General features: G+C 40.1%; 1 protein-coding gene across 1 annotated transcript; it reads right to left on the bottom strand.

Moving 5' to 3' along the window:
• Nucleotides 1–1,371: 1,371 nt before the first annotated feature.
• LOC125244899 (tripartite motif-containing protein 16-like) lies at nt 1,372–18,724 on the bottom strand. The gene is made up of 6 exons (XM_048155284.1): nt 18,087–18,724; nt 8,603–8,698; nt 8,283–8,516; nt 7,301–7,460; nt 7,100–7,147; nt 1,372–3,204 (listed from the first exon to the last, which is right to left on the bottom strand). Exons 1-6 carry the CDS (start codon nt 18,663–18,665, stop codon nt 2,675–2,677), a joined length of 1,647 nt encoding a protein of 548 aa, XP_048011241.1. The 5' UTR covers nt 18,666–18,724; the 3' UTR covers nt 1,372–2,674.
• Between the last annotated feature and the right edge of the window lie 7,504 nt (nt 18,725–26,228).

Below are 26,228 nucleotides of genomic sequence, written 5' to 3' on the forward strand. Positions count from 1 at the left end.
ACCACCCACAGACCAACGGCCAGACTGAGTGCAAGATCCAAGAGATCTGGAGATTCCTGAGGTTGTACTGCCACCAGAACCAGGACAGCTGGAGCCAGTTTCTACCCTGGGTGGAGTACGCCCAGAATTCCCTCCGGCAAACCACTACTGGGCTCACCCCGTTTCAATGTATTCTGGGCTACCAACCACCTCTCTACCCTTGGTCGGGTGAGCCCTCTGAGATTCCAGCTGTCAACCACTGGTTCCAGCAGAGCGAGAGAGTGTGGGACTCAGCTCATGTCCATCTCCAGCAGGCAGTTAGGAGACATAAGAGGCATGCTGACGCCAGAAGGGGCCCCACTCCTTACCAACCTGGCCAGAAGGTATGGCTCTTGATGCGGGACATCCATCTCCAACTGCCCTGCCTCAAGCTGAATCCCTGGTACATAGGTCCATTCACCATACAGAGGCAGCTCAACGAGATCACCTACCATCTCAATCTCCAAGCACAGTATCGCATCTCACCTTCATTCCATGTCTCACTGTTAAAACCCCACACTGATCCTATGCCCTCTCCTTCCACAGATCCCGGTGGTGATGCGGTACCTCCTCCTCCCGAGCTCGGTGAAGACGAGACCATCTACCAGGTGCAGGCGATCGTCGACTCCCAGCGACGGGGTCCACAACTAGAATACCTCGTCGAGTGGGAGGACTATGGCCCAGAAAAACATTCCTGGGTCAACTGTCACGACGTCCTCGACCCCTCGCTCCTCACACAATTCCATGCCGCACATCCGAACCACCCTGCTCCACGGGGTCGAGGTAGACCCCATCGTCGTCGCCCCATCCGGTTGTCAGGAGCCACCCGTGGAGTGGAGGTACAGTCACAGAGTCACAGCCAACACCCACCTAACATTCGCGCATCGTCACGGGATCTCCACGCTCCATCCACTCACCTGCATCCACCGTCTGACTGTGTTCGTGCCTCTTTAATAAACTTGTGTGTTTCACTCACCTCTCTGCCTCTGTCTGTGTCCTGACAATTTTGTCCAGTGCAGATGATAAATTGGGTAGGAATATGATGGGTAATTTAACACATTATTGCAGGAACCATTTAAGTTGAAGTTTCTTTTGTTTAGACAGAAAGCAGCTACTGTAATACATCTGAGTAGGATTTATTCCACAGAAAGTGGGACAGGTAAAATGGCTTTCTCTCTATACATCAGTATGGCTGAAATAACATGCTAACATTTATTGTTGTAATTAAGACCCCATCAATCAAATTGTTGACTATTTGACCTTTAAGTCTTAATATTATAAAATTTAAAACATTTTAAGTCTAAAAAACTGCAAGAAAACAGAAAACAGACAATGCTCAACAAAGGTGTTTAACAAAGTTTAATAAACACTGACTATATCACTGACTATATATAATTCAAAATATTTCACATTTAAAATATTTAAATTACTTCAACTATGCAACAACTCAGTTTTTACCAACAATGTAAAATTTAACATTTCATTACTTAATATAGTATACACTTTAATCCAGTGTGCCATAGCGTAGAGCTCTATATATACATAGTACATACAGCTCAGCACAAGTACACAGGATGGATCAAGGTTAAAACATAACCTAATAATACATAACTTTCCAACCTATGACAATGATGTAACTGGAAACAAACAAAAAAAAACAACAAAACCGTGACCTATCCTCTTAATAGCGCAGCTGGCTAGCGTTAGCGTCTAACTGAAAATAACTCCTCAGCAATAGATACAGAAAAACACAACAAACTGTAATTCCCTGGAATTTGGTTTGCTGTCATTGACAAGATCATAAATAAAATATTCAATCATGAGGTTTCTAATAAACATTGCATTGTGTGAAATTATTTAGTCTTCTCTTCACTGATTTAGCATTTTTCTGCGCTCTCTTATACTATCGCAAACAGTCCGATGACATGACAAAGATAGCTGATCCTGATTGGTCCTTGTGTGTGCAGTCGAAGTGCTGACTGTGGTTCTATGGCTCACGCAGATAGAACCAAGTTAGAGTTTGACTTTGTAGATAGAACCTTCTTGTTTTCCCAAAATGTACACAACTTAAAAAGACATAACATCACATAATGTAAATAAGTTGTGAATAACTCAATTTTGACAAAAATGTCAGATAGAACCTTATAATTCAGTGTGTGTCCATTTATAACATAAATATAAACATACAATGGATTCTATGAGATTGCGATGTCCACCAAAATGAGAGTCATTAAACAAGGAGTAATTTGATATTAAACACCACCAAGATGGGTTACAATATCAAGAAGTATTATCACATGCATTTATAACAATTTAAAATATACAAAAGAACAGTATACAAACAGATATAATTACACACAATGTATGGGGGAGATTATCAATGAATTGTCAATGAAAGTTGTCAATGAATTAGTGGCAAAGAATCCATTTTTATAGAATGAATGTATAATTCTTGTGGCCTGTGTCTCCCGTGTCTTTGAAGTGTATGTGGAGAGCACATTTCAAGTGAAGATAATTTTAATAGTAATGTTATGTCACTGACAGAAGTTCAGCTGTAGTATTAATGTAAAGAGACTCTATAACATCTCACTGTTACTGATTCATCATGAGCTCAAAGCATTATGGGTAGAATCTCTCTACAGTCTGTTCTGATTCATCAACACAGTTTCACTGATGATAAAGGATAAACACCAAACCCAGGATAGAGCAGTTGAGTGAATGTGGTCCGGACTGTGTGGATGAGGCTCATTGTGTCTCCAGAGACGCTGTAGAAGGACAGAGTTCCTGCACTGTGATCCACATACACTCCTATTCTTCTGCTGATGGACTTTACAGGGAGTTCAGTCTCTATGTTATTGTGACTGAATGAGTAACTGGAGGGAGAGCAGAACAAACTCCAGGACTGATTATTACATCCAAACAAACACTCTTTACCCAATCCCTTCCTGCTGATGCTCTCATATGACACTGATATAAACACACCAACAAGTCCACTCCACTCAATCTCCCAGTAACAGCATCCACACAACAGCGTCTCTCTACACAACACCTGTTTATAACAATCAAATCTGTCTGGATGATCAGGATACGGCTGATCTGTGTTAGTGTAAGTAATCACTCTGTTCCTCTCAGACAGACGGAGGCGTTTATTCACTGTGTTCAGATCCAGGCTGAGCTGATAGGAATCTGATGGAGATAAAACACATCAGAATCAGGAATTATTAATCATCTGTTGGATATCCTGTGCAAATCATCATTATCCACTATTTAGAGTTTTGGAAATTGATATTGCTATTTACCTGGTTCAATGTTGTTATTTGCTTGCTTTTAAGTTAAGGCCATATATGCTTGAATGCCTGAATGATTATGAAATTAAGTAACAGCAATACTTCCTTTGTTTGTTATAAGATAAGATGACTAAGCAACGGTTGTGAAAGATGGGTTTTTGAATTTGATGATTGTAACCAACCAGAAAGGTTAACAAGAAGGACACATGAGGATGAAGAGAGCATGTTGCAACCTCAAGAGGAGGTTGAGCCAGACAAAGACTTTGGTGAAGAAGAGGAAGAGTGCTAGAAGAAGACGACAGCGTAGGAGACAGAGGAAGGACATCCGTCTTAGTAAGCAAGAGATACATAGACTGGATACGCCTTCAACAGTAAGATTGGATCATAGGCATTGATCAATTGATGAGTAATATGAAGTTGGAATTTTCCAAAAATTAGTATAAAAGTTTGAGGAGTAAATGGCCTCCTCAGATGCTGCCTGCATTAAGCGTAGAAGGACACCTGATACCCTAATGAGAGGCGCTTAACAGCATCTCCAATATTGCTGGATAAAGCTAGGTTATAGAGCTTTTTAGTTTAAGCTGATTTATTTTGCATTAACATTAACAATATTTTATTGTTACTTTTGCCTTCCGTGAGACTTATAACCTCTTATATGAATACTTGCCTTCCGTGAATACTTATAAGCCTCAAACTGAGCCTCAATAAAGAACAACCACAAGGTAGTCTTCTACGTCATTCCTGAAGGACTTCAACCTGCGGGCAGGTGAGTACTTTATGGTTTAGACTAGATTTGACTAACCTTACCCTACCTGAATAATCCTAGGATTAATAGGTGTACTATAAAAGGTCACACCGACTAACACTAGAAAGCTCCTTAATTGTCTTCCTTGAATATTAATGTTGATTTTTTTTAGGCTATTATTATATTTACACCATTCAAATGTTTGGGGTCAGTATTGATTCTTTTTAAAAGAAACTGATTATTTAATTAAAGCAAGGATCCATTAAATTGATTCAACATAATAATTTGATGTACAAGTTTTTAAGCATTGTTGGTCTGTTGTTGGTTATTTTCAGTGCTGTAGACTTTGGCGAACTTGAGCTTTCTTATGAATCTGTTTCCTCAAACTGTTAAAGAGACTTGTTGCAAAATCCTGTTTAGGATAAATCCACAATGGAATTTTTCAGTTTGTTCTTCCTTTACTGAAACTCTTGAAAAGCTTTTTCACTACTGTGATTTTACCTCTAAAAGTTTGGATGAATGTTTTTAATTGGCTTTCAGTGAAAAATAATCATATTTTGGTTACACTTTATTTTAAAATGATGTAGTTACATTGTAGTTACTCATATGTACAGAGTAATATTAATGAAATACATTTAACTTACTATAGAGTTAGTGTTTGGTTTGGTTTAGGGTTATTTACTCTTGACTTATCTTTATACTTATTACTTAGTGTGGCGAGGGGGGCGTGGTTCAGCGAGGTCTGCAACCGGAGAGAATAGCGGGAGACGCTTGGTAAGTGAGTGGGTTGAATACAAATCACAAACACCTGTGTCTCGTTCTAGTGACTGGCGCGGAGACGGGATAAGACGCCGTGAGAAGCAGGAGTTGGTGAAAGAGAGGGGAACTGCTGACTGAGGCACAGCGCGCTACCTAGAGTGAAGCCCTTGTGGATTGTGACTACCGAATCTGGAGTGAAGCCCTTTGTGGATTTTTATGTTGATGTTGTTGCGCTCTGCACAGCCTTTCTGTTGAACTTTATTCTCAATAAAAGCCCAATAAAAGTCGACCCAGACCTCTTCCTTCCCAGACACAAACTTTAACTGTACTACACTGGTGCTGAAACCCATGCAGTCATCGTCCTCCACCCCATTTGCGGACGTCATCGCGTCCCTCGCGGTCCTGCACCAAGAGCAACAACAGGCCCTACTGGGTCTGCGCCAAGACCAGGAGCGGTGTTACCAAGCCATCCTCCGGACCCAGCAGGAGGACCGCGAGGCGTTCCGGAGCTGGATTGACCGGGAGGTTCCGCGGGAGCCCCTCGGGCAGCTAGCTGTGCCTGTCCACCTGCCTCTAAATAAGATGGGCCCACTGGACGATCCAGAAGTTTTTCTCGAGCTCTTTGAGAGGTCCGCCGAAGCGCGTGAATGGCCGCGGGACCAGTGGTCTATGAGGTTGGTCCCGCTCCTCTCGGGTGAATCACAGGTGGCGGCACAGCAGCTGCCAGTCCAGAACCTCCTGGTCTACGACGACCTACGGCGGGCCATCATCCAGCGGGTTGGCCGGACCCCGGAACAACACCGTCAACGCTTCCGTTCCCTCGACCTGGGTGAGTCCGGCCGGCCCTTCGTGATGGCCCAACAGCTCCGGGACTCGTGCCGCAAATGGTTGCTGGCTGAGGGAAGCGGCGTGGATCTGGTCATCGATCGCGTGGTGCTGGAGCAGTTCATCACTCGGCTCCCGGAAAAGACGGCCGAGTGGGTCCAGTGCCACCGCCCCACGTCGCTGGACTCAGCCATCCAATTGGCGGAGGACCACATGGTGGCGTGCCAAGGGGTCGGCAAACCCCTTCCAGCTGTCTCTCTCGTAGAAAAAGAGTGTTTCTCCTTCTCTTTTGTCCCCCTCTCTCTCTAGACCTGTCCCTCTTCCCAGGGGTCTGCAGGCCGGACGGCTCCCCGGCCTGAGTCGGGCGGTGGGGGTATGTGGCAAGGGGGGCGTGGTTCAGCGAGGTCTGCAACCGGAGAGAATAGCGGGAGACGCTTGGTAAGTGAGTGGGTTGAATACAAATCACAAACACCTGTGTCTCGTTCTAGTGACTGGCGCGGAGACGGGATAAGACGCCGTGAGAAGCAGGAGTTGGTGAAAGAGAGGGGAACTGCTGACTGAGGCACAGCGCGCTACCTAGAGTGAAGCCCTTGTGGATTGTGACTACCGAATCTGGAGTGAAGCCCTTTGTGGATTTTTATGTTGATGTTGTTGCGCTCTGCACAGCCTTTCTGTTGAGCTTTATTCTCAATAAAAGCTCAGTCAGCAGTTGTTCGTCGACCCAGACCTCTTCCTTCCCAGACACGAACTTTAACTGTACTACACTTAGTAATAACAGTAAATTATTCATAAGTACATGTAGTAATGTGTAACTATGTCACCTTAAAATAAAGTTACCCATATTTAAAAATAACTCATTTAAATTTTTCATTTAATATTTCTATTTCAGTCTTTCCATTTAGCAAAGATTCTACATAAAAAACTACATTCCACATTTTTATTTGATATTTAAAAATATATTCAAATAGAAAATCGTTCTATAAAATCATAGTGATATTTTACAATATTACTGTTTTTACTGTATTTTAATAAATGCATTAAAGACTTCTTTAAAAAACATTAAAAAACTTACCGACCACAAACTTTTGATCGGTGGTTTATATTATATATTTATAATATATATTTTGGTGTATATTATTAGTATTATTATTCACCAATATATCATATTAAAAAAGCATGTAATTGAATGCTAACAGATTTGCCTGGATAGTTTAAATATCATAATATTGTATTAGTGAGTTTCAATCCTTCAGCAACCTGTCATTCACATTAAACAATCACCACAATTAGCAAATGACAATGATCAAATCAATTTCTGATTTCAAAATCAATCAGTTGAGAAATGCTAATTTACATGATATATGATATAACTATAAAACTCTTCTGTCATGTTTTCTTTCTCCTTCTACAGGAAGAACATGAACACACTCAATGAGTTTTTCTGCTTGTTTTCTTACTGACTTACATTGTAGGAAGTCGTTCCTGGTTCTGGGAACAATGTTGGTGAAAGTGACTGTGGAAATCAACAGACATGAAGAGTGTGATTATCATGTCAAGAGAAAATGATCCCTGCATCCGTTCCTAAGACATTTCTAATATGATCTTCTACATGATATGAGATGATGGAGGATCATTTCTGAGAGCAGATGAATCTCCAGGACTTTACCTCTGTCAGAGATCTTCTTCAGCTCCTCTTTGCAGAAATCCTCCAGTTTGTCTCTCAGCTGACAGACAGATTCTCTCACAACATCAAAAGAAGAGAGAAAACTGAAGAGATCGTCATTTCCGTCTGTAGATTTAGGAGGAACTGAGAGAGACTGGAAACTCTACAGAAAACAGAAATTAAAGCTCATCACCTCCACACTTCATCCAATAACTTGCACTACTGTCAGATTTGAGCAGCTCTTGTTGATCTTTAGTAACTCTCCTCAATCCAGCACTTTCACAGCTTCATTCTTCTTCATGTTCATTATATTCATGTTAGAGCTGTAAGATCTAGTGTTTGACACTTACACTATATGTGAACTTTCTAGGAAAACAATTGATGATCAAACATCTGGTAATATCATAAATGTAACAGATCAAGTGCATCAATGGAGTCACATGACAGGGTTGAGTAGATTTGATCAGGAAAAGCAGCTCAAAATCAATGAGTAGATTGATCATTATTTATAACTTTTGAGCAGTTAGTGGCTCTGAAATTCACAAGGACTCTTAGGACACAATCCCAAGGTCCGGTTTTGTGTTTTAAATACGCTGAAACATCACTAATATACAGCCTAACTTCCTGTTTCTGAAATCTAACCATCAGGTTAATGGATTTCACATTGTTGTAAAATATAAATAAAATAAAATAAAATAAAAAACTATAAATATTAGTGAAGTTTTAAACTTGAGCTTGCATTCTGGAAGCACAATGTATCTTTCTGTAAAAATGTTTCCCAAGAGATTTCCAGAGCTGAACTGCATTTGTAAGTGCGTCTCTCTCAAAAGAAGAAGATCAGATGAGAGTCTGACTGATGATTATATAATAACCGAACACACAGATCAACACTTAAGTCAACGGCTCATTCTGCTCTCATGAAATGTTTCTCTGTGAGTCTCTTGCTCAAGTCCACTATGATCCTGTTCTTCTAGATCTCTGTTACCTGCAGGAAATGGATGTGATCCTGTGTGTGTGAAAGCTGCTCCAGCTCAGCGTCTCTCCTCCTCAAATCATTGATCTCCTGTTCCAGTCGCTCCAGTCGTCCTTCAGCTCGACTCACTGCAGTCTTTTCCTGATCTCTGATCCGCTGTGTGGCCTCAGAGCGGCTTCTCTTAATGGAGCGGATGAGCTTAGTGAAGATCCTCTCGCTGTCCTTCACTGCTCTCTGTGCAGAGCGCTGTTAGGACACACATCACAATCACACAGTGGCTTCAGTGAGTCCTGACTAAGACTTCTCAAACTTCTCTTCTTTTCCAGACTCACCTTATGAGACTCCACAGCCTCTCTCAGCTGCTGAAGATCTTTCTCTCTCTGCTGGATCCTCTGTTGGAACCACCTCTGCTTATCCTTCAGCTGGTGCTAAAGGACAAACCAATAACAGGAGAAACATCACATAAATCATCAAGTAAACAGATATGAATCCAGTATCAGTGAAGTGCTGGGATTGAGGGTTAAAAATCTCGCATGATAAGGTTATAGGTTCAGTCAAAAGTGTCAGAATTATTTAATCAAAGTCTAGTTTTATTGGGATAGTTCACCCAGAAATGTAAATTCTTTCATTGTTACTCATCCTCATGTCTTTCCAAACTTGTATGATTTTCTCTTGCAGAACACAAAAGAAGATATTCTGAAGAATGTTTCTAGAGCCCAAATCAAATATGGTGACATGTCAATAACATCAAACCTCACTGGCTCATGCATGTCACATGACTGAACATACCACCGTATTTGATTTTTCTATTCGCTTCAGAAGACTTAGGCTGCATCCAAAATTCGCATACTCTCTTGATTAGGTGCTTATTTTGAAAAAGCAAATACTTCAAGAATGCTAAAAAAAAAGTATGTTCTCTATAGTATGAATGTAATCTGGACATACTTCATTGACCATGTTGTTCATTATCATGTGACCTAACAGTGTCAGTTGTGTTCGCTTCACTGCCATTCACAAATCACAAATTAACAACCTAGACAGGCATTAATTACAGCAGTGGCGGCTCATGGAGCCTCTCAATAGTTCATGAAGTAGCAGAAAATACATACAGCTCTGTAGAGTTGCAGTAGAACAGACTGTTTGTGATGAAGATTAAGCTTGTAGATTATCTGTACATCTGAATCAAATGAACTTGTGTATTAAAGCATGTTGATAATCAATGTTATCAGATAATAGATAGAGGTAAAGGCTTCTAAACTGGGGTTAAGAAGGACATTGGGTCGTGTGATAGTTGTTGGTTTATGTTATGTACTGCTCCAAGACTTGAAGATTGAGGAATCCAAACGCAGTATTTTATTAATCAGAGGGTAATCCACGATCATAATCAAAAGCCAGGCAAAGGTCAAAACACAGATGAGCAGTCCAAACAAAGAGAATATCCAGAAGGCAAAACAGGCAAACAGAGAAATAACAGAAATCCAAGAAATGATAAACAAGGCTTAGAAATGCAGTTACAACAGTCTACAATACTTGACAGAGAATGAATGAACCAGGCTTTTATAGACAGAGTAAATGAGGTTAATGACAAACAGCTGTGAACCATCATGGCTGATAGACTGGGCAGTGGGTTATGGGTAATGGAGTCTTTGACAATAATAGTCCAGGTTGGAGTGCCCTCTGGTGGCACTGACAGGCACTCACTGGTGATCGTGACATAGCCCCCCCTCCTAAGGAGTGGCTTCCAGACGCTACTAACAAAGTCATAGAAGTCCAGGAGGGAGGCAGAATGGAGGCCGACCAGGGGGCGGGATGGAGGGCCAGGTCCATGGAGAGGAAGAAGGTCTGGAGACGGAGGTAGGGCAGATGGCCAGGGCAGTGCAGGCTGTAAAGAGGGTTTCCAGGCAGACAGGGTTGAATTCCGTTGTGTTGTGGCTTGACCCCCACGGCAGATTCCGTTGTGTTGTGGCATTCCGTTGTGTTGTGGATGACGTTGTGTTGTGGCACCAAATTCCGTTGTGTTGTGGCAGTTCAGACTGGCTTGAAGACCACCACAGCAGATCTGATAACACTGGGAACCAATACGGCTGAACAGGAGAAACTGAAACATGAAGCACAGAGAGGTTAGCATTTGCCACCAGGGAGCTCAGAAAAGCCCTCCAGGGCTCTGACTGGAACTTCCTCTCTGGTTGTGTTGAGGCAGGCAGACAGTTCTGGTATGACCCCTGCGGTCATGTTGAGGCAGACAGGAACCCCAGGGACCACCTCTGTAGTCACATCAAGGCAGACAGGGAACTCAGGAACAAACTCCGTGGTTGTTTCAGGGCAGACAAGGAACTCGGGGATAACCTCCGTGGTCGTAACAGGGCAGACAGGGAACTCCAGAATGACCTCCATGGTCGTTTCAGGGCAGACAAGGAACTCTTGGATGACCTCCATGGTTGAATCAGGACAGATAAGAAGTTCATGGGGCACGAGGCTGGGTTCTAGGACCGGGGAAAACTCTGGAGTGGGCTCATGGACAGGAGCGGACTCTGGAGCGGACTCATGGGCTGGAGCGGGCTCAGGGACTGGAGCCAATGTGTGGGCAGCCCACACACCCCAGATGGCTGTGGCCATAATGGCCAGCGCTGCAATCTCTGAGGGCTCAGGCGTGGCAGCCATCTTGGCTGAGGGCTCAGGCATGGGAACTACAGGGCAGGAAGATGCATAGAGCACAGGGCTAGTAATCTTTAAAACAGGACATGATGGTGATAAAGATGGGCCAACCTCCATGGCCATTGGAGCTTGGTGTGTCCTGCCCCCCTCCAAAAAATGTTTTGGGGTAGCTTCCTCCTTAACCTCCCCCACTGTAAATGGTGAGCAAACGGAGCAGTGCAAAATCCATAAATTCCATGAGCGAACCTTGAGGACCATTAGTGATTAAATAATCTTGCAGTGGTTTGTTTAATCCACGACAGAAGAAATCAATGAGTGCAAACTCTGGCAGATCAGATAAATATGCAATGTCTAGAAACGTTTGAATGTGGTCCTCAAGGGGATAATTACCTTGACGTAAGCGGACGAGACATACTGCTGGATCCATGTGTGGTCAAGTATTCTGTTATGTACTGCTCCAAGACTTGAAGATTGAGGATCCAAACGCAGTATTTTATTAATCAGAGGGTAATCCACGATCGTAATCAAAAGCCAGGCAAGGGTCAAAACACAGATGAGCAGTCCAAACAAAGAGAATATCCAGGAGAAGGCAAAACAGGGAAATCCAGGAAACAAAGAAATAACAAAAATCCAAGAAACAATAAAACAAGGCTCAGAAATGCAGTTACAACAGTCTACAATACTTGACAGAGAAAGAATGAATGAACTAGGCTTTTATAGACAGAATAAATGAGGTTAATGACAAACAGCTGTGAACCATCATAGCTGATAGACCGGGCAGTGGGTTATGGGTAATGGAGTCTTTGACAATAATAATAGTCCAGGTTGGAGAGCGCTCTGGTGGCACTGATGGGCACTCTCACTGGTGATTATGACAGTTTAAGTGGTAAAATGAGAATATCATTTTTATTCCTTATTAAATGTGCAATAAAGAATAAAATTCATTGTTATAGGAATAGAATCCTATTGATATAATTTCAGAATGCATATTTGAGAAAGCAAAAATGTGAGTGGAGTTTTTTAGGCATTGTGATTCTCTTGACTATTACCTGTCTATATTATGTTTAGCTCAGCTGATATTTGGATTGATGGTAAAGGGAAGTTTATAAGTAAGATAAAAAACAAACGCTTAAAATCAATTTTAAAAAGGCAAGCCATTTTTAAAAACAAATTATACTAGGATAAATGGGGAATCATACTAAATACCAAAACTGTATTACATACTTCAACTGTATATAATATAATTTATCCTATTTTTTTCTCCTTTACCTCACTTTCAACACAATAACCTCAAAGGAGATTCAGTGCAGTTATGCCACATGGGGCTACTTTTAAGTAGGTAAAAAAAAAAAATCTGCAGGTTTATTTCCACCCCCGTACGTACGATTTCGGTGCTCCAACACCCCCAAAACACCCTCCAGACATACAAATTCAGTGGACAATTCAGCCGGCCCATGAAGAAAATCGCATTGGGTTACTTTTGTTGCACAGACCTGGTAACCCTGATTTAGTGAAGACTCCCTGCACTGACATTGTACCCTCAACCTAAGTCTTCGCTCCTTGGATTTTGCAAGCCTTTCATTGGTCCTTATTTTTTTTAAAAACATTTAATAAACATTCAGCTTCCCAGTGTTGGTCTCTGTGTGCTAAATTGTGGGCTAATCATACTTAGATGTATCTGCACTTTTTCACAATCTTTAATTATATTCAGACTGTTCCTGCTGACTTGATCAACCACTATTTTCTCCTCTCCGTGTCAGTGGGGAAACCATACATTCATTCTGCTTTCTCTGAAAGACTGGATTATCCTCATGCAGCACCGCAAACCATAGAGGAGACTACAAGAACATTAGAAATGTATAAATCCATTGTGCAAAATCAGTGAAAAAGTCAAAATACTTATTATATATATGATTATGTGTATAAATAGACATTTTGTTGTGGAAGAAAAATGTATTTTTCTTCAAATTTGTATGCATTTACTTGTATGCTTATGAAACATTATGCTTATGAGACATTGTGTGATGTTTGCTTTAAGTGAAACTTCTTTACGTAGAACTGCTTTGTCAGTAGTGGAAAAGAACAAGATATGGTATGGGAACATGTGCATGTACTGTAAATGAGTTTTTGAATAGCTGACTATGTGTGGAAGTTACAGCTGTTAAGAGTTGTAACCTTTAAGGCTAGGGGAGAAAACCCTCCCTTCTTTGTTACACACTCTGCAGCAGCTTGTGTTTCTGTATGACTGTCTGACCTTTCGAAAACTTTCGAAAGACAATTGGACATGTTTGTCTCTTATGGAGTGAGAGTCTTTTTATTTTGCCACAACAATTTGGTGTCAGAAGGTGGGATTCCTTGGATGTGCCTTTTGGACCCTAAAGCGGACGGTGACTGATCATCCTGGATTTAGTAGACTAAGCCCTACCCCAAATAGATTGAGGGATGAGGGGCCGACCGTCAGGGTCCAGAAGGGGACACCACTGGAATCAGCAAACGAACCCGGGTGGCATCAGATTTATAGAGAATTAGAATTTTAAGATTAAGATTGAAATTGGAATAAAAAAGGGGATAAACCATAGTGGTTGGTCTGGCTCTGCGGTACGTGATTAATACGTTTCAAAAAGGGGAAAGTAGAATCACACGGGCAAACGCAACACAGATAAGACTTTTCAAAAAAGGGAAACTGAAACTGTGGGCGAATGCAACGTAATTAAGACATTTCTGAGGGGAAATTGAAACTGTGAGGGTAACTGAGTGAGGACTGAAGGTCAGTCCAAGAGTTCCCCTGGCCGATTTTAGGAAAAAAGTCGGATCTGTTAGAGATTTCCAACAGATTATTTAGGTGCATGCCGAAAGGGAAATCCACAGAGCCAGAGACAGCTAATATGGGGAAAACTGGAGGAAGCAGACAGAAGGGAAAGAAGGTCAATGCAGAAAGAATTGGCATGTTGGGAAGGAGGAGTGAATGTGACTTATAAAAAGTTTTGTTTTTCATCCATTAAATTAATGCATGACATTGGATGTCTAGAGAACTACAATTTCTATAATAATAGTTGTGGAAGAAAGCAGCTATAAGGCTGTCGGTGCAACCTAGTAGTTGAGATATGGGAAAAATAACATTGTGGCTCTGCAAAACAGTAGAAACCATATTGATAATGTTGTACATCTGCAGACTAACTATTTGAGAGTGGAATACGGGATAAGTAGCTATAATGAAAAAATACATAGCAGAAAAAAAATTAATGTTACGAAAATAAAATTACTGATAGAATTTATAGAACTATTTATGAACACCTGTGCTTTACAAAATAGCAAAAGGAAGGAAAAAGACAGAAATAAGGGCATACGATTGAATGTTCTGAAAGAATGTTTCACTTCATGGAAAAATATTTGAACAGTCTCAAGTATGTTTCCTATGTGCATCACTACCATAGTGTAAAATAACTAAAATGATTTAGGACTTTTAATTTCTAAATGTTTGGTTTTTGATTGTCAAAATGAAAGAGGGTTTAAATGGCAAAAATGAGACTGCCAGTTGTAGCAGAGACTCAACCTGATTGGAAATGTGTAGATTCTTCTAACTCTTTACAGAATGTGTTCAGAGGCAGAGAAAGCTGTCTGGAGGAAATCTGGTTGTAGAATTAAAGATGCTGTTTAGTGTTGATGGCAAATGTTGTTTACAGAAACATTTCTTCAGCTATGATAAATTGATGCGGTAACTAAATTTAACGAAAATATGGCTGAAAACTTTTAAATTAGTTTGGAAGACCCCCATTTTTGGGAATGGAAGGGGCTTAACAACGAGTGCCATCAACCGAATTGTGTGAACATGACATGTTCAACTATTGTAAAGAAATGTCCTCTATCCTTTCTAACCTTTGTGTACAGGTGGAATCAGCTCAAGGAATTCCAAATCAGCACAGAGGTTTGACAATGAGACATTGAGTGAACATGACAATGAAATGTATTAATTGAGATATATTTCCTAATCTGAACAAGATACAGTATGTGAATTTGTATGTTGTATGTTTTAATACACGTTGTTTTACGATGAAATGTTTTTATTGACAAGTTTAGGGTTATGTTCATTAATGATTAAGGGTTTTCTGCATTGAAATAAATAGTTGTGTGGTTAGTTATCAACTAATGATAAAAAGGAGAAGTTGTGGAAGAAAAATGTATTTTTGTTCAAATTTGAATGAATTTACTCATATGCTTATGAAACGTGCTTATGAGACATTGTGTGACTGCTTTACGTAGAACTGATTTGTCAGTAGTGGAAAAGAACAAGATATGGTATGGGAACATACAGGATGTATGTAAATGTGTTTTTGAATAGATGACTATGTGTGGAAAGTTATAGCTGTTAAGAGTTGTAACCTTTAAGGCTAGAGAGGGGAAACCCTCCCTTCTTTGTCACACACTCTGCAGCAGCTTGTGTTTCTGTATGACTGTCTGACCTTTCTTACGAGAAATAAAACTTTTGAAAGACAATTGGATGTGTTTGTCTTTTATGCAGTGAGAGTCGTCTTTATTTTGCCACAACATTGTTTTAAATTTTAATATATTATGTATTAATTTGTATAGTAATAAGTGCATGGGTTGTATAAGAATTGTAAACATTAAGATTAAAGGGATAGTTCACCCAAAAATGAAAATTTGATGTTTATCTGCTTACCCCCAGGGCATCCAAGATGTAGGTGACTTTGTTTCTTCAGTAGAACACAAATGATGATTTTTAACTTCAACCGTTGCGGTCTGTCAGCCATATAATGCATGTCAATGGGAACACAATCTATAAGAGTAAAAAAAAAACATGCACAGACAAATCCAAATTAAACCCTGCAGCTTGTGGCGACACATTGATGTCCTAAGACACGAAACGATCGGTTTGTGCGAGAAACCGAACAATATTTATATAATTTTTTACCTCTAATACACCACTATGTCCAACTGCCTTGAACGCGTGCACGGCATCCATGCGTGGGGTGTGTACGCGCTCAGCCTTAGTTTAAAGCCTTCCCTATTCTACTTATGGAAAAAAACGAAACTTCGTTCCGTTTTTCGTTCCGTTCGTTCGTTCCGTAAGTTGAATAGGGAAGGCGTAGGACATATAGCATAAGCTTTTTGAAGAATACGGAAAGCGGAAGCACGTGCAAGGTGATCATTTGTGTCTATAAAGCATATACAGTTGTATTTTTTTAGAAAATTACCAATTGTTTCGCTAGATAAGACCCTTATTCCTCGTCTGGTATCGTTTAAAGCCCTTTGAAGCTGCACTGAAACTGTAATTTTGACCTTCAACCGTTTGGAGAGACCTTAAGGAGAATAATCCTGGAATGTTTTCATCAAAAACCTTCATTTCTTTTCGACTGACGAAAGAAAGACATGAACATCTTGGATGACATGGGGGTGAGTAAATTATCAGGAAAATTTTATTTGAAAGTGAATTAATCCTTTAAACTACGCCAGAGCGCGTACACTCCTCACACACTGGATGTTGTGCGCAAGGCAGTTGGACATAGTGGTGTATTAGAGGTAAAAAATGATTGTTCAAATGACTGTTCAGTTTCTCTCACAAACCGATCGTTTCGTGTCTTAGGATATCATCACAAACCACAGGGTTTAATTTGGATTTCTCTGTGCATGTTTTTTTGACTCTTATAGATGGAGTTCCCATTGACATGCATTATACGACTGACAGACTGCAACGGTTGGAGTTAAAAATCATTATTTGTGTTCTACTGAAGAACCAAAGTCACCTACATCTTGGATGCCCTGGGGGTAAGCAGATAAACATCTAAAAGATAGATAAACTATCCCTTTAATTATATGTCATTTAATTCAGTTTTACATTTAACTTGTTTGCAATGGATTTTCTAGAACAATCACCTGCTGGTCTCCTGTTTATGTGAAACCATAGTGAACATGACGTGATTGCCCTTAAAGGTGCTAAAGAGGATCTTTTTGTCAACTGAGAAACCAAAGACTGTTACTGAGTTTTTGAAATGAGCGCATAAGAATTTCGAGGGAACGCCTCCCAAAACTCGTGCACGAGTATTGGAACACGAGTGTTTACCACCGGCATTCGCTGTGTCGTGTTAGTGGATTCATTATGTCGGACTCACCGCATGTAACTCATAATCTGCAGTTGTTACTCCTGTCTCCTGACAAAAACATTGCATGCAGCGCCTGTGGAGTGTGGAAAGTTACTGGAGCGCGCAGCCACGCACGTCTCTCACAAGGAACGTCATGGCAGTGATTGACAAGCCAGAGGGCCAATCCGCGCATGTCTCTCACAATGAACGTCACGGCAGTGATTGACAAGCCAGAGGGCCAATCGTTTACGCGATGATCGCGTAAACGATTGGCTGATGTTTTTAAGGCCCTACCTCGTGCACAGATGATGTATATTAATATTATTCCTTTCAGTGCACCTAATAAATAGTCTTTTATCAGTTAGTAAAGACAGTTTCAAGTAATATTGCAAAAATGTATAAAACAAAACATCCTCTTTAGCACCTTTAACTAACATACAAGTTTAAGAATATAAAAATACTTCAAAACAACTGTAACATGGTCTTTAACCAAGGTAACATTATCTAGAAATATGTTAACAAGGCAGGCAATGCTGGTTGACCACACTAATCCTCAAATATTAGCAGATTTTATCTTTTAAAAACAACATTGCTGTAACTACATGAACATACTACATTCACATGTCGGTGTATTATATAAATATTGTAAATCAATGCATTTATTGACTACAAATTACCAAAAATAACAGTTCTGTCTCTCTAACTATCTATTTGAATTCCCTCCAAAGCTTTTCCTGGAACTATCTGAAGTCTACGTGAATCATGTGACAATCAAGCATTTTGGACTTCCGTTGATGCAACTCTCTCTCCCAATGGCTCTAAAACACATGCTAAGCAGTAGATCAACCACAACAGACTGGGACTTTTTGGAAAAAGTGTTTTAAAGAAAATGAAACTAAAACAGTGAGGCAGAGAGGCTGAAAACAGGTGCTGCAACAATGTAAATGATAAGAAAAATGAGTTTTTTTTTTTTTTACTTTAAATTATGTAAATGTATTCTAGACCCCATAAACAAAATTATGAACGTGTAAATGAGCATAATGGGAGCTCTTTAAGTTCATACCTGTTTCTCTGTCCTCTGTGCTGCAGCTGATACAGTGTTGTGGTTTTTATGTTCATCTATCGTACACAGCACACATATACACTTCTGATCAGTGCGGCAGAAAACCTCAAGGATCTTGTCGTGTTTCGGGCAGATCATCTCCTGCAGTCGTCCAGTGGCTTCAGTCAGATTGTGTCTCTTTCCTTTAAACAAACTCTCATGCTGTTCAAGGTGATTCTGACAGTAAGAGTTCAGACACACCAGACAGGACTTGACGGCTTTGTGTTTTCTTCCAGTACAGACGTCACACTGCACATCTCCAGCTCCAGCGTAACAGTCAGCAGGAAGTTTAATCTTCTTCAGTTTCTCCACCATTTCAGCCAGAATGGTGTTTTTAGCTAAAGCAGGTCTTGGACTGAAGATCTGTCTGCACTGAGGGCAGCTGTAGACTCTCTTCTGATCCTCCTGATCCCAGCAGCCTGTAATACAGATCTTACAGTAACTGTGTCCACAGGAAGTGGTCACTGGTTCCTTCAGGAGATCCAGACAGACTGGACACCTGAACTCATCCTGATCCACTGAAATTCTGGCTTCTGCCATTTCACAGCATGAATACAGAGACACAAACACACAACAGCTCAACTACACTTCAGTTTCACTTTCTCTGAACTCAGGTTATTCTTGTTTCCTGGTTCTGTTTTTGAGCGATGTGTGTAAAACAGGCGTGTCTGTAAAGCAGCTTCCTCATTTCCTATCCTGAAGAGCCTCATTGCTGCTAAGTTGATTTAAAGGTGCCCTAGAACGGACATTTTACAAGATGTAATATAAGTTTAAGGTGGACACCAGAATGTGTCTGTGAAGTTTCAGCTCAAAATACCCCATAGATTTTTTTATTACACCATGTTTAAATGGATCTTTACAACCTGTTTGTGATGCAGCATATCAGATCACGTAGGTATGGCATGTATTTTGTGGATGTTTACATTTGATTCTGAATGAGTTTGATAATGCTGCGTGGCTAATGCTGGGTACACACTACAAGATAATCGGGCCGATTTCTCCCCCTTCCACCAATCCTAGGTATGTCCCGATTATCTTGATGGTTCTACAGATTATCTTATCAGATTTTCCTGTGGTGAGAGGTCTGTTAAGAGTGCCTGAATCTGCTCAGAAGAATGTCGGAGGCACCCTGATCGCAAATCGTAAATACAAGTGCTTGTCATATAATTAGAATGTCATCAAAAATTTGATTTATTTCATCTAATTCCATTCAAAAAGTGAAACTTGTATATTATATTCATTCATTACACACAGACTGATATATTTCAAATGTTTATTTCTTTTAATTTTGATGATTATAGCTGTGTCCCAATTCAGGGGCCGCGCACTTCGAAGTGCATGAAAGGGGTGGGGTTTTGGAGTGGAGGGTTGCCAGGTCTGCGCAACAAAACCATCCCAAATGTAGCGTAATCACAGCACAAGTGTAAAAGTATCCCAATCCCTGACGTGGCAACAGTGAGCCAAGCGTCGTTACATGGCTATCGGCTGTGTGACAGACAGCTGACAGTTGACGTTTGTGTGTGCATTTTAAAGTTTTATGACTTTCTATTGGGTTTTAACACGTTCACTGCCGATGACGACGGGACACTGGACCAAAATATGTATGGTTAAACTATGCAATGTTAGTTTTATATCTTTAGCAAGTTAACCTTGTTTGTTTGTATTTTTATGTTATATGAAATGTTAATTTGGAAATATATATACATTAATATTTGTACATTTACTCTGTATTTAAGTCTGAATTTAAAGTACAGTAGTTTAGGATTTTATTCAACTGCACTCCATCTCAGAGACAGATATTGCATTTATGAACTGACTTGGACATCACGGATATTACAGTTTGATTGGAGAAACCGGGGCATTGCTTACATTAGGCTTGTTTGAGATGAGCAAATTCTGCGCAGAACCGATCACCAGTGATCACCGCGAGATGCATGCCGGTTAGAAATGTGTCCGAGGGTGGGCCGCCTTGCTCTGATGTCATGCCGACGTGTGTCAAAAACCTCTCGCGAGGGCAAGGCGGCCTCATCGGATTCTGCAGTCGAGCGCAGTTGCTCTCCACCGAATGCGCTGACCAAAAGCACGATGGGAAACGACTTGCTGACGACACAGCTTAAAGCTTATTGGTTTAAACAACCGTGATGTATTGATCTCTTTTAAAATGTTTGATTGTAAAACTCTAATACCATTATTTTATGTGTATAAATTATGTGTGAATATTCCTAAACTCGCTGACACTGCGATCTCTCTATGGGTTATGTGATTGTTGTCAGATTTATAAAAATATATAAAAACATGTCTATAATTAAAGTTAAAATGAGTGATACACACATCTTTTGAATGGAAATAAATAACAAGTACTTTGGGTGTATTGTTCATTATGTTTATTTTCATATGAAAGCAACAGAACTTAGATTACATACAGTTTATCAGCAAAAAAGCGCGAGTGTGAATCCCGCGATATCCGCCTTTGATCTCGTAGGTTCTGATCCACTACGAGAACAGAGAACTGTCCGTCTTGCCTGCACTTTTTTCACTCCTCCCCTCACTGCAGCCGCCTACTCTCGGCTGAACTTCAGGCGAGGCTAGGCGCATCTCAAACAAGCCTATTTATTTGAATTCACACCTGAACTCCTGTCGTCACTGGCGCGCAATGAACTGTGGGATAGTGTAGACCGCGAAGTGTCTTGAGATGGGCGCTTCATTCCACTGGGAAACGGAGAGGGTGCACTTGAAGTCGCTCTCGAATTACGTCATCCCTCCTCGCGCCGCGGTGAATCGCACTTCAAAGGACGCTTTTTTCCCCGTTTTCTCAAGAACAGAATACAGTGCATAAAAATGTGTCGATATAAATATTATTTAAATGTCACTTTGTCAATGAAACAGCCTAATTTCTGTACAGTTTTTTTTAAGTTAAGTTAGCAAATGCATAAGTTGTATATATGTATAATGTAATTTATTAATTTATTTATTCATATAAATGAGTCAGAGTCATTTCTGTTAAACATTTTTTTTTGTGTAAATAAAAGAGAATTGTTCATTGTTTATTTCTTTTATGCAACTTGATGCAAAAATGTAATTTTAAATGAAAAATTTTACGTAGGCCTATATAATATTTTTTTTTCATCATGTAAATTAAATGTTTTTACATTAAATACATCGTTCTAAAGCTACATTACATAAAGTACCTTTTACAACTATATAAAACAGAACTTAGATTTAACATCAGAAAAATAGCATCACATTTTAAATCATCAGTATATAAAACAGAACAAAACATAATATTTGTGTACACTTTCATTCGGCAGACGCTGGTGGAGCGTATTATATAAATATATAAAAATCAGAAATATTTGAACATACTTAAACAGATCTATTCAAATTTTGGCTTGGTGATCATAGCTTTAAAATTCTCACCTGTTACAAATAGTCATGCAGTCAGCAGGTATATTTTAAGATGTCAGTGCAAGTTTATTTTAGTTAAAATTGAATTGAATTGAAAACATTTATTGTCATTGCATTTGTATACAACGAAATTAGGAGCACTACTCCTGACTGGTAAAACAACTGAACATTTCATTTAACATAACAACAAACAAGGTTAACTAGTTGCTAACGATATAAAACTAACATTACATAGTTTAACCATACATATTTTTTACTAACGATATAAAACTAACATTACATAGTTTAACCATACATATTTTGGTCCAGTCTCCCCTTGTCTTCGGCAGTGAAGCATGTCAAAACCCCATAAAGTCATAAATGCACACAAACATCAGCTGTCTGTCACACAGCCGTTAGCCATGTAACGATGCTCGGCTCATTGTTGCCACGTCTCGAATTAGGATACTTTTACACTTGTGCTGTGATTACGCTACATTTGGGATGGTTTTGTTGCGCAGACCTGGCAACCCTCCACTCCAAAACCCCACCCCTTTCACGCACTTCGAAGTGCGCGGCCCCTGAATTGGGACACAGCTATTAACTGACAACTAAGTAAAATCCCAAATTCAGTCTCTCAGAAAATTAGAATATTGTGAAAAGGTTCATTATTGAAGACAACTGGTGCCACACTCTAATCAGATAATTAACTCAAAACACCTGCAAAGGCCTTTAAATGGTCTCTCAGTCTAGTTCTGTAGGCTACACAATCATGGGGAAGACTGCTGACTTGACAGTTGTCCAAAAGACGACCACTGACACCTTGCACAAGGAGGGCAAGACACAAAAGGTTATTGCAAAAGAGGTTGGCTGTTCACAGAGCTCTGTGTCCAAGCACATTAATAGAGAGGCGAAGGGAAGGAAAAGATGTGGTAGAAAAAAGTGTACAAGCAATAGGGATAACCACATCCTGGAGAGGATTGTGAAACAAAACCCATTCAAAAATGTGGGGGAGATTCACAAAGAGTGGACTGCAGCTGGAGTCAGTGCTTCAATAACCACTACGCACAGACGTATGCAAGACATGGGTTTCAACTGTCGCATTCCTTGTGTCAAGCTACTCTTGAACAACAGACAGCGTCAGAAGCGTCTCAGACTGATTGACTCCATGCCACGCCGCATTGCTGCAGTAATTCAGGCAAAAGGAGCCCCAACTAAGTATTGAGTGCTGTACATGCTCATACTTTTCATGTTCATACTTTTCAGTTGGCCAAGATTTCAAAAAATCCTTTCTTTGTATTGGTATTAAGTAATATTCTAATTTTCTGAGATACTGAATTTGGGATTTTCCTTAGTTGTCAGTTATAATCATCAAAATTAAAAGAAATAAACATTTGAAATATATCAGTCTGTGTGTAATGAATGAATAGAATATACAAGTTTCACTTTTTGAATGGAATTAGTGAAATAAATCAACTTTTTGATGATATTCTAATTATATGACCAGCAACTGTATTAGGGCTGTGAATCTTTGGGTAGACAGCGATTCAATTCGATGCACAGGTGTTCGATTCGATTCAAGAACGATTTTTGCGAATTCAGAACGATTCAATTCGAGATGATTCACATTAAAATTTGATGCGATTCTGCATTTTAATATGCAATCATAGGGTTAAGGCAGGAACACACCAAGCCCGTTTTTGTTTGTTGGCCAACTAAGTTTTCTCAGTGTGTTCCACACTGTCCGCATTGGATTTTTTTTCCATCGGAGCTTGTTGGTCCTTTGGGCCATCTGATTATTTTAATTGGCTGTGCAGCTACTGCCACCCGCTGGAATGGAAAGGCATTTCGTCTTACGCAGGTGCAGAACAGACATGCTACTTGGCCGTGTACTGTCGAGCGTCGGTTTGGTGTGTCAGGCCAACTTTGGATCCAGATGCTACCGATGTGAGCCAACCCCGCAGTCTGCTTTCACTGCCACCAGTTCATCGGTGTCAGCTTGGTGTGTTCCTGCCTTTATTGAAATGCTTCCCTCAGTGTGTCTTAGTCAGGGTGAGAATTATACAGTGGCCTTTAGGAGGTAAGAGAGTAAGAGCAAAAACAAACAAACAAACAAAAAACCCTTTTGTCCATTGTTAATGTTAATTCATGTTAATTCTCAATGATGCTACATAACTTTATTTTAAAAGCCTCTAAAAATTGGCATTTGTGGAAATTTACATAAGCCAAAACTTTAAAAGGGCCTAGGTCATAGTTTACTATAGTGCAGGATAGTGTTAATGGCTACCAAATAATCCTAAACTAACTTTTCTTCAAGGAATAGTAAGAAAAGCTCTCTTTGTTCGCTTTATACAGAACATTTTCCTTATGATGATTCTGAAGGAAAACGCGCTGGGCATCTACTGTTGCTATAGTAAAGAACGCAACTTTTGACTGATAAACTGTACCGTATTTAAACGATACCAGACGAGGAATAAGGGTCTTATCTAGCAAAACGATTGGTCATTTTCGAAAAAAATGTAAATGTATATGCTTTATATAAACAAAAGATCGCCTTCCAAGTGCTTCCGCCAAAACCGTACTTTTGTATTCTTCAAAAAGCTTACGCTGTATGTCCTACACCTTCCCTATTCTACTTACAGAACGAACACGGCGCCAGTTACATTTTTTCCATAAGTAGAATAGGGAAGGCGTAGGACATGCAGCATAAGCTTTTTGAAGAATACGGAAAGCGGAAGCACGTACAAGGAGATAATGTGTGTTTATAAAGCATATACAATTTTTTTTTCGAAAATGACCAATCATTTCACTAGTTAAGACCCTTATTCCTCGTCTGGTATTGTTTAAAGCCCTTTGAAGCTGCACTGAAACTGTAATTTTGACCTTCAACCGTTTGGAGGCCATTGAAGTCCACTATAAGGAGAATAATCCTGGAATGTTTTCATCAAAAACCTTCATTTCTTTTCAACTGAAGAAAGAAAGACATGAACATCTTGGATGTATCAGGAAAATTTATGTGAAAGTGAACTAATCCTTTAATAGTGTAGTTATTTCAGCAGTTTCCTTGACACATTAAATTTAACAAAATTAAGTTCATAATTTCATTTATCATTCATTGAACTGTGCGTATGCATTTAGACACTAACACTATGTGTTTGGTCTGTCCATGAAATAAATGCGCGCCTTGAAACTGCTCAGGTAATGTCAATAGTATGACCCATTTCCTTAAAACTGCAGCATTTTATCTGTTTTATCTAGTGACTGTGCAATGACTTGGTGGCTTTATCAATGGCTTGAGCAGTTTGACTCAGTTTGAACTATTGCTGTCTTGGGGTGCGTTCACACTTGTCATATTTGGTTCGATTAAAACCAACCCTGGTGCGATTGCTCTGTTAGGGTGCGTTTACACTTGTAGTTCGGTTCGTTTGGTTCATTTGGTCCGGACCAAAGAAGAAAAAAAAAACATTTAGTCCTGGTCCGGTTAGCGTTCACATTAGCAATTTTATCACCGAACCAAAAGATACCGAACCTTAAAGCATAGGGATACATTCACAACGTGATTGGTCGGATTTTATGACGTATTGCCTATTTTAAACCATAACTTACCGAACATTCAAAACAATGCTGTGTGCTGAGGTAAATGTGCTCGTTGTGTGTGCGTAGCCTGCATGTGATGGTATTTTGGCCAGCTGGGAACTCGTGAAGAGCTTATAAAATGTGTAAAGTAGTCAAAACACCTGCGGGAATCCATCCGTCACACACACAAACAATCTGCTGCATGGAGACGCGCGTCTGATGCCTGTGATGGGCAAACTCGTGACTATGACAAGAAAAACCGACATGCGTGAGGACTGTCTTTTACATGTCTTTGGTCCGTGTTGTGTTCATATATCATACGAACCGCACCAGAGTTCGTTTGGAAGCGGACCGAGACCCATCTTTTCAGCGGTCTCGGTCTGCTTGTTTGGTGCGCACCAGGGTTCGGATGGCAGCATTCACATATGTTCATATGAACCGCACTAACCGAGCAATCGCACCAGGGTTCGTTTTAATCGAACCAAATATGACAAGTGTGAACGCACCCAAGTGTGATACTTGGCTGTTTATTAAAAATACCATTTTAGTTTCATCAGCTGAATCTGAGTCTGTGCCCTGCTTCAAACCGGTGATGCTTGTTTCTGAGTGACCAAAGATATTGAACACGATTTGGGCTACTTGGGACAGCAGTTTAGCAGGTGGTCCATCCCATAGAAAAACGGTGCAGTGGACCACATTTGTACATATCATTGTTTGAGATAACTTTGCCAGCGTTTTTAAATAAACTGATAGCACTCACCTGTGCTTGATGACTCCTGCTTGTGTGCTGCAATTTCCTCTCTGGCTTTTGATTGCAACACATACCAGCGTTTCTCACAGTCTTCAATGGTACGTACAAGCAGGGGGAATAAAGCGTTAATATTTTGGGCTAACAGTAAACACTGTTCTTCTGTCCAGTTGGGCTTTCTTGTCTTTCTTGTATTTGACTCTATGTTTGCTACATTAAAACCAACATTCAAACCACCACTTAAAGGTGCCCTAGAATCGAAAATTCAACTTACCTTGGCATAGTTGAATATCAAGAGTTCAGTACATGGAAATGACATACAGTGAGTCTCACACACCATTGTTTCCTCCTTTTTATGTAAATCTCATTTGTTTAAAAGACCTCCGAAGAACAGG

This window comes from Megalobrama amblycephala, linkage group LG14 (assembly GCF_018812025.1).
Source record: "Megalobrama amblycephala isolate DHTTF-2021 linkage group LG14, ASM1881202v1, whole genome shotgun sequence".
In the NCBI taxonomy this organism is placed as follows: Eukaryota; Metazoa; Chordata; class Actinopteri; order Cypriniformes; family Xenocyprididae; genus Megalobrama; species Megalobrama amblycephala.

Excerpts from the sequence above, each read along its gene's own strand:
- LOC125244899 (XM_048155284.1), bottom strand. The coding sequence starts at position 18,665 with ATGGCAGAAGCCAGAATTTCAGTGGATCAGGATGAGTTCAGGTGTCCA. Across the intron at positions 8,517-8,602 it reads AGGCTGTGGAGTCTCATAAG|CGCTCTGCACAGAGAGCAGT; the intron begins GTGAGTCTGGAA and ends GTGTCCTAACAG. Across the intron at positions 7,148-7,300 it reads GAAGAAGATCTCTGACAGAG|TCACTTTCACCAACATTGTT; the intron begins GTAAAGTCCTGG and ends TGATTTCCACAG.